Source organism: Macrosteles quadrilineatus, unplaced genomic scaffold, assembly GCF_028750875.1.
Source record: "Macrosteles quadrilineatus isolate MER2022 unplaced genomic scaffold, UCM_ALF_1.0 Scaffold_3__2_contigs__length_128488019, whole genome shotgun sequence".
Classification (NCBI taxonomy): domain Eukaryota; kingdom Metazoa; phylum Arthropoda; class Insecta; order Hemiptera; family Cicadellidae; genus Macrosteles; species Macrosteles quadrilineatus.
The window spans coordinates 63,571,035-63,586,189 of record NW_026542596.1 but is presented as its reverse complement, the minus strand read 5'-3'; the positions used below and the strand labels follow the sequence as shown (position 1 = coordinate 63,586,189).

General features: G+C 35.3%; 1 protein-coding gene across 1 annotated transcript in view; it reads right to left on the bottom strand.

Annotated features, from left to right (window-relative positions):
- Positions 1–18: 18 nt before the first annotated feature.
- LOC128989847 (DNA-directed RNA polymerase II subunit RPB1-like) overlaps positions 19–15,155 on the bottom strand; it is a 44,372-nt gene continuing 29,235 nt past the window's right edge. The window contains exons 17-26 of the mRNA XM_054411925.1: positions 11,163–11,413; positions 10,262–10,467; positions 9,331–9,465; positions 8,507–8,640; positions 7,527–7,914; positions 6,604–6,807; positions 5,868–6,052; positions 3,663–3,781; positions 2,841–3,038; positions 19–1,621 (exon numbers count right to left, since the gene is read on the bottom strand). Of these exons, the coding sequence (XP_054267900.1) occupies positions 501–1,621; positions 2,841–3,038; positions 3,663–3,781; positions 5,868–6,052; positions 6,604–6,807; positions 7,527–7,914; positions 8,507–8,640; positions 9,331–9,465; positions 10,262–10,467; positions 11,163–11,413 (2,941 nt within the window). The 3' untranslated portion in view covers positions 19–500. The remainder of the gene's footprint in view (positions 1,622–2,840; positions 3,039–3,662; positions 3,782–5,867; positions 6,053–6,603; positions 6,808–7,526; positions 7,915–8,506; positions 8,641–9,330; positions 9,466–10,261; positions 10,468–11,162; positions 11,414–15,155) is intronic.

The following is a 15,155-nucleotide window of genomic DNA, read 5'->3' as shown; positions in this document are numbered from 1 at the left end:
TACTCAATAAAAAAGACATTCCAATTGATGATGGATTTATTGACAATATTATTAAAATACATAAATATATTAACAGTACAATCTCCTTTAGTTCTAAACCTAAACCAAAACTGGAAAATGTATACAAAATGTCAGTTTTTATGTGAGACATCATGATTTAAAATATAGTGATGATAAGCATCACAAATTCAAAAAATAAGGTAACATGATTTATGAAACAAGACTTTTTTGGTTTCGATTTTTTTTCCTTTTTAAAACTCCATCTTTGTACCTAGCTTAGTAGCTTTTAATGAGTTTTTACAAAAATAATATTGTTGCTTCCAACATTTATTGTATAAATAAACAAAAGTTTCTCACATTTATAAAAACTCACAGGCATTCAATATTTACAAATCTTATACATAGAAAAATCACTCCTGCTAAGAGTGTTTAAACCCAATGCTAACAGAACATTATAAAAAAAAGCTATTAAATAGTTTTAACAACATTTGACTAGGTAATTAGTCATCTTGAGGCTCGTAGTGGGGAGATGTAGGAGAGTAAATGGGAGAAGTGGGTGAATACCCAGGAACAGCCGGGGAGTAAGTGGGAGAGGTGGGGCTGTAGGTGGGGGAGGTAGGGGTGTAGGTGGGACTGGTGGGAGAGTACTTGGAGCTGGTAGGAGAATACTGAGCACTGGTCGGAGAGTATGTGGGGGAGGTGGGAGAGTATTTGGGTGTTGTTGGAGAATATGTTGAAGACCCAGGAGTATGCTTGGGTGAGCTAGGAGAGTAAGAGGGAGAAGTAGGTGAATATGAGGGAGAGGTAGGTGAGTATGTAGGTGAGGTGGGGGAATACTGAGGAGAGGCTGGTGTGTACTGAGGACTGGACGCAGCATAACTGGGGGAAGTTGGAGAGTATGAAGGAGATGTCGGGGAGTACTTTGGAGATGAGGGAGAATAAGAAGGACTGGCAGGTGAATACTGAGGAGATGACGGAGAGTAAGATGGACTCGTCGGAGAATAGGACGGTGAAGCCGGCGTATAGTTGGGCGAACTTGGTGAATAACTAGGGGAAGTCGGGGAGTAACTCGGTGATGTCGGCGAATATGAAGGGCTGGTCGGCGAATAGGACGGAGAAGTCGGACTATAAGATGGTGAAGTAGGACTGTACGATGGAGAAGTAGGAGAGTATGAGGGTGAAGTCGGTGAGTAGCTGGGGGATGTTGGAGAATAACTGGGAGACGTTGGCGAGTAACTCGGAGATGTGGGCGAGTATGAAGGAGAAGTCGGCGAATACGACGGTGACGTCGGTGAGTAACTCGGAGAAGTAGGTGAATATGAAGGAGACGTCGGTGAGTAGTTGGGTGAAGTAGGCGAGTAGGAGGGTGAGGTCGGGGAGTAGTTGGGCGACGTTGGTGTGAGGCTGGGTGACGCAGGAGCGTAGATGTTGCTGTGTGGAGAGTATGAGGGTGAAGCAGCTCCAGAGGGAGAGACCCTGTAAGGAGACATAGAGGGACCTGGAGACCCTGGGCTGCCTGGCTGGGGACTCCACCCTGGACTGTAGCCAGGGGACAGCCCGCTGGCATCACTGGACCCTGACGGAGAGAAGTTGGGACCTCCAGGAGTCATACCACTGCCAACTGGAACACAAAATTTGAGGTTAATTTAAATATACAATAGTAATTAGGAATTAACTATGAGATTAAAGATTAATTGTTTAAACTTTGTAACAGTAAATCAATCAATCAATCAAATATTCTTTATTCACAAAGTTTAGACAACATGTCTTGAATAGTGTCATTAAACTAACATAAACAAAAAACTATAAACTAAATAATTAAAAAATTATAAACTAAATAATTAAAATCATCCACAAAGGATTTATATAGTAAAACTAAAAATGAGTGCTATAACTTAAAAAAATCACAAAATCTTAGAAGGTTACGTCAGAGTAAAACTAGGTAGTATCTGGAATTCAAATGGTCGTTTCGAGATTACAATTTAAAAATTCTTTGATAGAATAAAATGGGTTTCTTATCAACAAGTCTTTTAGTTGGCGTTTGAATCTGTTTGTATTATTTTCTTTTTTAAGTGAAATCGGTAATTTTTGAAGAAATTTTAAGCCTGCATATGAAGGTTTTTTGGTATAGAATTCTAAATCATGTCTAGGAAGGTTAATTTGAAAGCAATTGTTATATTTACTTGCAGTGGATAATAAATGAAATTGTTTTGCATAAATTATTGTTTCATAAATATACAAACTGTAAACTGTTAATACAACCAATTCAGGAAAGATATTTTTAACTGAATCTGTTCTTTTTAATTTCATGATCAGTATTTTATCCAAATTTGCCTTAGTTGTTTCTCCGTAAATGGCGATTCCATAGGATATGTGGTAATGAATTAGAGAATAATAGATTATCCTAAGAGTTTCCAAGTTCAGATTTCTTTCACCCAAAAACTTTTTTAGAGATAGGAGACTCCTGTTTGAGGATTTTTCAATAATTAAATTGGATTTTCCTGAGAACAAAACATTAGAGTCATCAGCATACAGACACATAGATCCATCACTGACTGGGATCATCTCTGGTAACCCCTTAACGTAACAGAGGAACAAAAGAGGCCCCAAGATTGATCCCTGGGGTACTCCATATCGTAGTGTCTGCCGCTGAGATCTTAAGTTTTCAATATATTTAGTATTTCTTTTCTCGATTACGTAGTCCACTTCAACAAACTGTTCTCTGTTTTCTAAATATGAAGTGAACCACTGTTATAAAGAAAAATGATTTATGAATGCATAACTTGAATCTGTAATTGAAGTTTCCTCTCCTATCACAATTATTATGAATATATACTCACTTGGGGACCAAGCGCTGCCGCTGCCAGGGTAGGCGGGTGTACTGCCCTGGACCCAGGGTGTCATCTGAGGACTCATGGAGGGTGTGGCAGCACTGCCAAAGAACATACCAGCTCCACCCATCATACCCATGCCCATGTTCATGGGTATCTCTATACCAGCCTTGCACTTCTCCGCGTCCAGTAGGAGGTCAAAACAACCTGAAGACAACAGAATCAGAGATACAGCCTATGACTTGCTACTTGTCAACCGGTTCAAGCCAATACAGTACTTGACATTATGTTTCATACCATAGGGACAGCAGGGTTGGATTCATCTTCAGTATATATTTTATGAACCACAGATTTATGGACTCTACCAATTTGTTTTTGTATTACCAATAACTCAACATTTCATGTTGATACAAACACCTTATAAAATTGCACCCTTTTCTTTTCTTCTACCCTAGAGTTGTGCAAATTGAAAAGGGATATTTCAACAGTTTTCTTAAAAAGTTCTGGCACCAATTAAAACTCATGTGGATGATTGAACCATGGCATGTTACAACCCTAGAAATGTTGGCTCTGTCAAGCATTGTCAATCCTAAACCTGTCAATGATTCAAGGTGTATCCAACTAAAAAAAAAAAAAAAACTAAAAAAAACAACATTTTGAGGCTAAATAAGAATTTACATTTTACATACATGACAAAAACTATGAAAGAAATTTGGCACTCTTAGCAGTTATCTTCTGGAATAAATTAGTCTTTATGTAAAATTAGCTCATTAGTAAAACTAACTGTACATCCGTAAATGGATTACAAAGATAGACATTCCGCCAGCTTACCAGTTCCCATCCTGGGCAGCTGACCCATAATGATGTTCTCCGACACTCCCCTCATGGGGTCAACCTCAGCGTGAGATGCAGCGTCCATCAACACATCCACTGTCTCCTCGAATGAACATCTACAACAAACAAATTTAAGTAGAAAAGGAATTTTGAATAGCCTATTTAAGAAATCAAAAGATGGAACTTAAATAACTTCGACAGATGCTCATGGTTTCATAAAATAACAGTACCCAATATGTAAACTGTAGGAAGTACAGGGTGGCCGAAAAGTCCCTTCACACAATTTTGCAGTGCGTAGTAGACTGTTGTTATAAACAAGACTGATTAGCAAATATTCGTACGTTAGTAGTAAGGAAACAGTGGGGGAAAAGGATGAAGCCTCATTCTCCCTTCCCCCACCACCGCTTCGGCCCTAGAACACCAATTAAATTTGTCTTTAGTGTAAAGGGACTTTTTGGCCACCCAGTCTATGACTCTGATTTACACATGACATATTTGTTTTACTACACAAATTTTCACACTGGTGTGAGTAGGCCTACACGTTTCATAGTGACTACACACTACTATAGAGGACAGTTGGGATTTTGTTAACTGTTTAGCTTCAAGTGCATTTCCTTTGAAAATATCACTAATACATTTCAAACCCTGAAAGATTAGTCAGTTGGCCATAAATAGTAAACAGAACATGTAGTGATGTGGGCCGGGTAAATACCCAGTGGGTAGGTAAATATAAATTGGGTATTTACCCGGGAATTTACCCCAGGCCAGGGTAAATACCCAAAAACTGGGTATTTATAATTTGTATTAAAGTTAGAGAAGATTGAGATGTTTTTTTGCAATTATAACCCTGTAAGGATAGTAAAATGATGATAAAATGTGTTAAATAAAATTTCATATGGTCACTACTAGCATTTTACTTCTGGGTACAATCGCTATAAATACCCAGGTCTGAGCATAAAGCATAACCGGCATAAATACCCTGGTCGCATGGTTGCACTGCTCTTGACTTCGTATCATTTTTTAATTTCTATGATAGATAGATGAATTTATTTTATTGAAATTGAAGAAAAATAATTTGCAAAGTAATAATTATTATTTATAAATACATGAAAATTTAACCTAGTTGTGGCCTAGGCGTGTAAACAATTTAAGAAAATAATTAAAGTTCAATCTGTAGGATGGCAGTATTAAATAAATAATATTTTTGTTCTAGATCTTTTGTTGGTATCAATGGTATCAAAATAATAAAAAAAACTAATTTCATAAACTTGTGATACAAAACATTTAAATCTATAGCACAATAAATCTTTCAAAATTATATTAAGTTAGACCAAAAAACAGGAGATACATTTTTTTAGTAGATTTATCCAAATATATTATTGTTTCCAACTAAGCGGTAACACAGAAAAGTTTAATTTCTTTTAGTATTCTGCCATTCTGCCTTAGGTCTGTCTAGCCTTCCATGCCATTTATACGATAAACATTTTAACTATCATAATTTAATAACAGTAGAAGTAGGTTTAGGTTCACTATTTCTCTGATGAGGTGTTGTCTTGATAATAAACGAAACCCCATTCTTATTTAAAAATTTAATGTTTTATTTTAAAAAGTCCTAAATCATTAAATAAAAGTTGTTGTATTAATAGTCAAAGATAAAAGGTACTAGCAAAGCTTCAAGTTACAGTAAAATATGTTATAGACTATCCTAATTTTTCATGTAATGATAACAATAACATATTTAGGGGTGAATATAAATGAATTCCTATCGATTTCATAAATACCCAAAATACCCGGGTATTTATGGATTTTGGGTATTTACCCGGGTAAATATCCAGGGTATTTACCCTGAGTTTTAAATACCCGGGTATTTTACATCACTAAGAACATGTAATTAAATGATTGGATGGTTTACATGGGCTTAGTAGAGTTCTGTTGCATTGAACGACACAGCTCTGTACATACTTACAGGGAAAACATGTGGCCTACAAATGAGGTAATTTTGTTTTGGAAAGGCATTGGTTTAGCTGGAAGAACAACTCTCTGGAGTCCCAAACAAGGACAAAATATTGGTTGTGTCACGTTGTGCAAGATTTAGTCGTGAACAACCCGTAGACTCTAGTTTTCTGAGGTATAAGCTAGCTAAATTCCACTCCGAAAAAACTCCTTTAACAGTCACAGTGGAAGGATTAGCCTTACACCTACCTCATGAGTGCCCCGGTGTCCTGTCTGTTGATGCCGTGACGTGTGATGGCCATGAGATGACCTTTGGCAGTCATTACGTCACACAACAGAGCCAAGTGTCGGTAGTTTACGTACAGCCCGTAGAACTGTAGCACAGTGTTCATCTCCTTCTCTACTGACTTTCGCACAGCTTCAATACCCAAGACCTGAATAAACACGAGCAATCATAGATCACAGTACAAACCACCAAACATCATTAAATCAATACAGGATTTCCTCTCACAGTTTGAGTTTCAAATTTGTATTCAGGAAATGTCCTGAGTTGTAATTTGTCCAAAGTTTTAGTCAAGAAGAATTATGGCCTAGTTGAGAATGTACATGGTGGTAATCAATTTAAGGCAAGTCTAATTTGTATGACAAATATCCAATATGAAAGTTAAAAAAAGGTCAACTGAGGTAAGAAAGAAGTTTAATAGTCAATAAAGCAATTGACATCTTTACTTAAAAGCTTTACAATAGAATTTCAAATGAAAAATTCACAAAATAGAAAAAAAAGTTAGAGAATTATAGGCCTATTGACTACAAAAGCTGACAATGAGAATGGACATGACATGTTAAGGAATGAATCAAGTCTCAGTGCTTTAAAATCAGTGGAAAAACAGTAGGCCTACATCAGAGGTTATGTTTACAAATATTGTAACTTATTACTTTTCCACCTATCGTAATTTAGAGGAACAGTTAGCTAGGAGTAACTAACCGAGAATATCTCGCAGATGTCGTTGGAGAAGGTCCTCACTGGGTCGACATCTCGTTCGCTCAGCACCTTCATCAGGCTGGTCCCGTCAGTTTCCAGCAGCCAGTCAGCGATGGCCTTGAACTCCCCACTCTCCGTCACGATGATGCGCTTCTTGGAGTCAGTTTGTGGCAAGTGCATGTACACCTTGCTGATAGCCTCTATACCCTGCACAACACGGATAGTGATCAGAACTGTACAGGCGAAACAGTAAGAAATACTAAGATAGAGGCTGTATGCGATTTGAGGCACACAAAACTGATAAAGATTTAACAATTTTATTTGTAGCATACAAGAAATTTTGATAGAATACTACGATTTTTTACTATGAAAAATTGTAATTCAAATGAAAAGAAAAGAATACCGTTTCAATATGTTAAAAGTATGAGAACAAGTAATTTTTGTAAAGGTAATTTTTATATTTAAATTATTTGGTAATGGTAAAATTGTAATACAATCTAAAACAACAACTATGGTCTGAAAAAGGGATTAAATAAAAAAGTTGTGCATCATTTTCCAGACCACACATCAAAAGCTCTCCCTTAGTAGGTAATACATTCAAATAAAAAAAAAAACTAAAACATGATTCTTTAATTCATAATTTGTTTGCTCAAAAATATGTGAATCTGAAGAGAATGAATGAAGTGATCAGAAGGTGACTAGTTTAAGATGGAAAAAAGCAAATTTTTTGCTGGGACATTTGAGAAGAATGCAAGAAGAGAGAGTTCCCAAGAGGAGTGAAATAACATTTGGTGGAAGTAAAACGACTGTGAAAAGTTATAAGTCTAGTTGACGCCCAACCGATAATAACTTAAATGAAAACTAGTATATTTATACAAGTATATTTTAGTATTTATCAAGACATTTTTATTTTTCACAAAACTAACCTGCAATGTCATGTCAGACAGCATGTTAGCCTCGATACACCGGAGGAACATGTCATCCTCCATCTTGTCTAAGGTTTCTTCTTCGTCGGCCATCTTGTTATCGTCACTGTTCATAATACGGATCCGCAGCACTAATTTTTCTGCATTGTCATCGTTGAAAATACAGTTCAAGTCGTCTCCGAATCCCGCATTGATTTTTTCTGAAATTTGTTCCATTGTCAGTTTCTTGTCAGTCATCCTCTTGCGGTCAAGCTCAATACGGAGTAGCCACGGTGAAATGCGTGTAGGGTCAAAGTCGGGCATTTCATAGTAGACATTGACAAATTCTTGGTCCTCCGGTATCACTGTGTTTTGAGGGTCTGGGTCGTAGTAGATGGCAGTATTCGCTGTTACCTATAGGCCGTAAGAATACATTATTGAATTGTTTAGATGAGAAAAAAAACAATTTTAGCTGCATAATTTTTGTTTTTAGAAATTAAATTAAAATTAATAAAAATGGCTAACCCTTTGAACAAACCTGAAGAGATTCAACAACAACTTCATGTTATCGAGACATTTTACTTATAATATCTAGAAGACAACTTTTGGTTGAGAAACGATAGATTCATTTCACTATAAAGGGTGTCCCAACACAGTTTACTTTCATAACCATTTAACCTGTTTAAAAATGGTAGTGATTTGAACTCTAACATTTAAAGCAATGTTCAACATGAAAATAGAACATGAAGAAAAGCTTGAACACTGTTTCTAGATTTTTATTTCACACAGAAAAATGTATTATTATTCTTCTTCTTACTTCTTACAGACTTTTGTACATTTTGCTTATAATATAATTTCCAGTTTCAAAACTTTCATAAGAAGCCTCAGTTTTTGTATAGCGGACTTCAATCAAAGCCTTGTTTGCCAATATACATTTTCTTCTCTAATTAAACCAAAAATGTTCTTAAATAACTCCAAATCAAATATGTTGTTTGATCAAGCTTGCCTTTTTCAGAGTAGTGTGTTCCAGTCTGCATAGAACATTCTTGGCCTTCTCCGCATCTCGTGCAGCAGCTCCTGTCAGGAACACTGTCAGGGAGGGAGCCTTGGGCTTCTTACTGATGTTGATGATTTCCTGTAAAACAATCAGCCTTTTAGAGATGTCGAGTGACCTAATACCTACAAGTTTCGGTAATGTGGTGTACCAAAATTACAAGACTTTTTTCATAGTTTTTTCAGCGTTCACATCTGTTTATTACTGAATTGTTAAAATCTGACTAATTTAAATTGTATGATTACTTTGTTATTTACTTTTTGGTACATGATTGTATTCTGTATATATTTCATGTTAGAGTTCATTTACAGAAAAACAAGGAAAACAAAAGACCGATTGAATAAAAAAAGCACTGTGAAGTAACAAAAATCATAATAATTGCTGCACACAAGCCATTAATGACTAGTAATCAGCACCTTCATCGATTCATTAAATTTGTTAAATAGAATGAGTTTGAAAATTTGTATTTTAGAAAATAAATAAACTAAAATAAAATAAGAAGTATACAAATGGTTTTAAGGATGCAAGGAAAATGTCAAAGCAAGGGAACACGGGAAAATTTAAGAAAGTCCATAAAACTTTAGTTACTGCTACAAATTCTTGGAGTGCTGTTAGTTTAATTGTCGAAATTCTTGGATGAAATTGAATGTTTCAATCATTACCCTTTTACAACGGTCGAAGAGCTTCAAAAGGTAATACAAGTGCTTAAACATGCTCAGAGACTAATTACTAGTCTATGAAATGTTATAATAGTAATGTTTAAAAAGTTACCTTTAGACGAGGCACACCAAGTGTTACGTTCTTGGACGATACACCAGCAAAATGGAAAGTGTTGAGCGTCATCTGAGTGGCAGGCTCTCCCAAACTCTGCGCAGCTAAGGCCCCCACCATCTCTCCAGGCTGACACTGCAAACGTACACATTAGTAATTAGACTAAATATTGTTTTAGTGATTTTAAAAGTTTTTCAAAATTAGCCTATTTTAACAACCACAATCTCGGTTAGAAAAATCACAGTGTTATGAATTACTGTTTTTAGTAATCAGCTGAAGTATTTATTTACTTGTTGTTTGTATTAGAGATTTGTTTACCTTGACAACTATGTAACAATTTAAGTTTATTAAAGCCTTATTTTCTAAAAAGGTTCAGTTATTCACAACACACAGTAAAGTTATAAGAAATTTTTTACCACGGATTTATTATTACATTTAAATACATAACTACAAGAAATACAAGTACCTACAATAATAGAACAAATTAAGATGTTATCACATTTCAAGGAAGAAAATGTTACTCAGGAAGGTATTACCTGATTGCACACCCAAAACAAAACATTTGGAGGGAAAGTCGTGAATATATACCATCAGGATGAGTCGGCTCTACCAGCCCCATATCAAGTGTGTTGTCATATAGTTACCATCTGGTCAGTCAGTTTTTAAATGTTTTGCGTGTTGTTATGAGGAATTTGTAAATATCAGACGACATTCTGACCTAATGATGTGCTCAATTTACAGCACAAAACAGCTGTTTTTCTTTAAACTTCACATAATAGTTTTTTACAGTAACCAGATAATTTAAACCTTCATTGGATAATTCAAACAATCCAGAGACCAATTCTTCATGAAAATATAAATTTCAATCAGTTTAAACAATTTAATATTTTTTTGTAATACTGTACAATTATAGAAACAACCGATGAAATACCTGTGCTTGTTGGAATCTGTTCTCGATTTCACCAGTCAACCATTCAAAGGCTTCAGTGGATAAGCGGAATTTCTCTGAGACAAGTTTGGTACAGAGGGTAGATCGCACAAGGCACTGGAACAACAACGTTGCATTCTCATTGGCTTGCTTGCTCAGCTGGTCCTCTCCAGCCACAATAATACATTTCTGGAGCAAGTCCTTCACACCTGCAAAAACAAAACAGGACGGTGAGATAAACTTTACATCATTAATTAAAATCAAAACAGATTGGACAGAGAAACCTTGCAACATTCATAGCTTGTCTAGAAGAGTTTTGAAGTGTAGCTAAAGTAACCCGTGTCAATCTGTTCTTCCACTTAAGGTTGATGTTCCCCTTTCCCATTTTATTATGCCTTGCCATTTATATTGTGGTCTGGTCTTTCATCCCTTTTTACCACAATCATGTCAATTTGATATTTTTCGTAAATCTTAATTGTTCTGACATGTTGAAACTGTTTTATTTTTTATCCTGTTCTAAACAATGATGATCTCAGGGATTTGATGTGTGAAAATATTCTTATCTCTTTCTAAAACTGAGCCACAACTTTTTATTGGACATTATGGAGTTTATTTTGTAAATTACAAAAGATTTATAAAATATTACTTTTTCGGATATTAGGGGTCTAGTTGATGGTTTTTAGACATTATGAAATCCCCTCATGGCATTGGGCTAGTTGACAATAGTTCTGTAAATGCAATGTACAAGAGAAACATTAGTGCAACATAGGTTGAGGTATCTTTAGGGTAAATCCTAAAAAAATCATTGGATTCATTCTACACTGAACAAATGACCAATTGCCAAAGAGGAGGATAAGCTCGGAAAAAAAACAAAAACTACTGATCGCCCACAAACAACACTTACCCTGTATGACTCTGAGCGGACTGAGGTCTGTAGGTGCTCGTTTGTTGATGTGGAAGATCTTCTGTACATTCCAGATCATCCTCTTGAGGTTGCATGGCAGCACTACTTTACTCTCTCCACTGGGGAAGATCTGTCGTAGAGCCTCCCTGTCCCGACAGAGCTGCTCCCACTCCTTCTCCAGCTCAGATATCACCTCTCCGGACCCAAGCAGGTCTCTCAGCACATCTTCAGTGAAGATCTTTCGCAAGTATCTGTCGACAAATTTGTGTTACCTATACTTTATTTTGACTAACTCAATATAGTCAATGTAACTACTAACAGAACAGGATCAGTTGCTAAAGGTCTAATTCCCGGAAGGTCTAATCAGACCTTCGACACACATTTTGCAGTTTGTACTTGTTGCTGAGGGTCTAATCTGGTAATATGTCTAAGGTCTAAGTCCCGGAAGGTCTAAGAGTACAGTCAATGCAAAAAACTCATCCACTGATACTGTTTTAGACCTTGCGGGATTAGACCTTGGGCACACAATGTAACTTTTTTAAATAAATGTTTATAAAATGAGAGTTGCTGAAGGTCTAATATTCGAGTCCCGGAAGGTCTAAGATTCGAGTCCCGGAAGGTCTAAGATGCGGGCGGGCATTGCGTCGCCATAGATGAAGGCTATACAAGCAGGCAATAACGCAACAACTTTTAGAGTTGTAATTATCGAGATGTTTCATTCACTCTAAGATGGTTCACTCCAAAAAGTAATTTTACAAATTATTTGCCTGTTCATTCACTCCACTGTTCATTCAATCCAACGTGTACAGTTAGCTCTATAAGTAAACTAACAAGTAGAGAATATATTTTTTGAATTTTACTGTACATTTTATACTATATCAACAACATGTTTTATAATTAACTAGTGTCACTGTTGCTCGAAATCGAGCAATTGCTTAGTATTACAGGCGTTATTTTAAAGGCGTTGGGTAGAAGAGCTAACCCTACGTGGAAAATAAAAACCAATAATATTAATAGATGGCAATAATTGGTTTACCATCATGCATACATAATCTAATCATACGTAACAGCTGTTAATAGTTTAACAGCTTATTGTTATAGTGTTATCTATAATATTAAAACTAGGGGTGTGCGAGTACTCGAACCTTCGAGCTTTTTGGTCGAGCTTTTCATTATTCGGCTCGGCTCGAGGCATTTTGAAAAAGCTCGAAGTTCGAGCCGAGCTTTTAATACTAAGTCAAAACTAAAAAAAACACTTAATTTGGGTCGTAATTGGAAACAATGTTATCACAATTCTTTGTTCAACCATTCGAGGTTTGATAAGCACGAACCTCAGCTCAGTCAAGACGCAATGATTATCTCGTAATTTTGAGGAGATAGTAAAGAGACAAACTACCACCTATCGCGTTGTCTTTCTAACACAGCTATTCGTATCGTAATATACAACGCAGTGCGAGTGCGTGATTGGCTCGTCGCTATGACGACACACGGTTGCCGTGACAACCTACAGTGCGCACTGAGCACTGCGCCTTGTGTGGGAGGGGAGATTATACCAACAAACAATTTCAGGAATTCTATTTTGGGACGGATGAAAGATAAGGAAGAAACAAAAAGTGGTCACGTGTGCAAATGTAGTGGGCGACACAATAAGGCTATAAACAAGTATCAATCGTCGTGTCGTTGTTCCTTGTTTGTTTACTTTTTCAGATTCCTTATCAAACGCCCCTATCTGCTATCTCTCTTTCTCTCTCTGCTCTCTCTAACAATGTACTGATTAAACAGATTGTGGTTGACGACTTTTCTACTTATAAGTTTCCCTGCGGTTATTTTAGTTCAATCAATCCCATAACCTTTCTAATGTTTATCAAAATAATTAATTATCTGTTTTGTATTTTATTTCCTTTAAACCAACCCCTATTTACCATCTGTATTTTATAGAATAAAATGTTTGTTTATAAAGTTTGACTGGCCACACAATTTTGTACCTATTTTATTTTGTATAAAGTAACAGTTACTTTGATGATTATTTAAATATCAATAAGTGGTGCGTGCTGTAATGAATGCTTTTTATTATCAAAATAAGTAATGGATTATTAATTTTTGATAATACATGGGTCATTGAATACCATAATGTGATGTAGTTTCCTATTTGTAACTTGCAAATAATAATAATTGAGAGTTAATCCTGGAAAATGAAAAATAGTGAATGCATTCATAACCCTGTTGTCAAAACAGCAACGCGGGTGTAAGGGTTTATTGTTTCAGAGGCTAGGGTGTTTCAAGGACAAAGTGCTGGGCCTCCCGGCTCAGGGGGGGAGGGGTGGTGGTGAGACTGAGAGAGAAATGGGGGAGGAAACTGGTTTTGGCTATTTATTGATTAGTTCACCGACCCTTCTAGATAACAGAATTTAGTGACAGTGTTAAATCATCGTGTTCATTATTTCATTTCTTGTTCACTTTGTGTGTTATTCTATTAATTTTAGTGTTTTGGTCTATTTCCTCTATATGTCAATTATATATTTTTAATATATAATTTTACTTTTTACTTTGTCTCTTCACCTTTTTGGATCCAAACCAATCATGTTCTTTTTGATTAATACGATTCATAAAACAAAAATATTTTGTGCATGGAAAACAACAAGAATAATCACGTGTTTTTATATTTATTTATTTATACAAAATGGAATAAAATATTCATAGTAGTTACAATATACATATTTAATCGACTTGCTAGTTGTTTTGTTGTCATTCAAGATAGCTCTGTTCTGTTATGAAAGACAATCTGATTGGCTCAGTCTGCACTGCATATCTCGTCAGGCCTTCAATCATATCCTTTTATTTCTTGCATCTTAATTTAGTTCAGTTCAGTTCTTATCGTGATTATCTACTATTTGATGTCTTGACAATTCTCAATGTTTTTAGACATATTAAAATAATATTGTGTTTATTTAAAAATTGACTGAACATTATTATTACCTATTATGCACTTTTTGAAGAAAAATGTTTAATAATTTATTTTTTTGATAATGTTCAGAATTCAGAATTATGTTTGAAATTCCAGATAGGGTTAGTTGCAAAACATTTTTTGCTGAAAATAAAATCATAACACTCTCTAATATTTTCATTTTTTACAATTTAGTTTCCGTTAAAGAGAATCTGAATAAATTTGTTCCTTGCAACTCAGTCCATGGGTATATCACCAGACAATCAAAAGATTTATATATTCCTCAAGCCAGGCTATCAAAATTTATCAAAAGTTATAAATACTTGCAAATAAAACTATTTAATAAACTTCCAATATATTTTAGAAATCAGGAAAGTATTCATTTGTATAGGTCAAAATTATCAGATTGGCTTACAAGTCGTGCTTTTTATTCAGTTGATGAGTTTTTGCAGAATGAAGATTTTTTAACGCTTAAATGTGAGGCCAAGCAGTCTTGATGATTCTTTGTTCTTGTTATGGTCTTTTCCCTGTTAATTTTAAAGTTTTTATTATTACTGATGCTTTATCCTTTTAACTTTATTTTAACATTTTCTGTAGAATATTTAATATTTTATTTAACATATGTAACAAAACATGTTGACCTTGTCTATTGTAATGTTTATATTACCAAACGACAATAAAGATTTATTATTATTATTATTATAAGGTGACGCTAGGAAAAGCTCGGCTCGAAAAAGCTCGAGCTCGAAAATATTTTAAAAAGCTCGGCTCGGCTCGGCTCGAGGTTGAAAATCACTATTCGCACACCCCTAATTAAAACGAAACAGTGTTTTTTTATTTCACGATTCTGAATCAACCACTCAACGGATTTTCATGATTTTTGTGTTGAAAGAAAGGTAATTTTGAGAACTAGGGAATGTCGAAGCCATAATTTTAGTTTATGGTCCCAGTTTTTTTTAGAAATTAAGTTTTAATTTTTAAAAAGTCTAGCAGCCGACGCTAAGATTCTAAACTAGCTTTTGGCATAAAATAATTTGCTTATCATAACA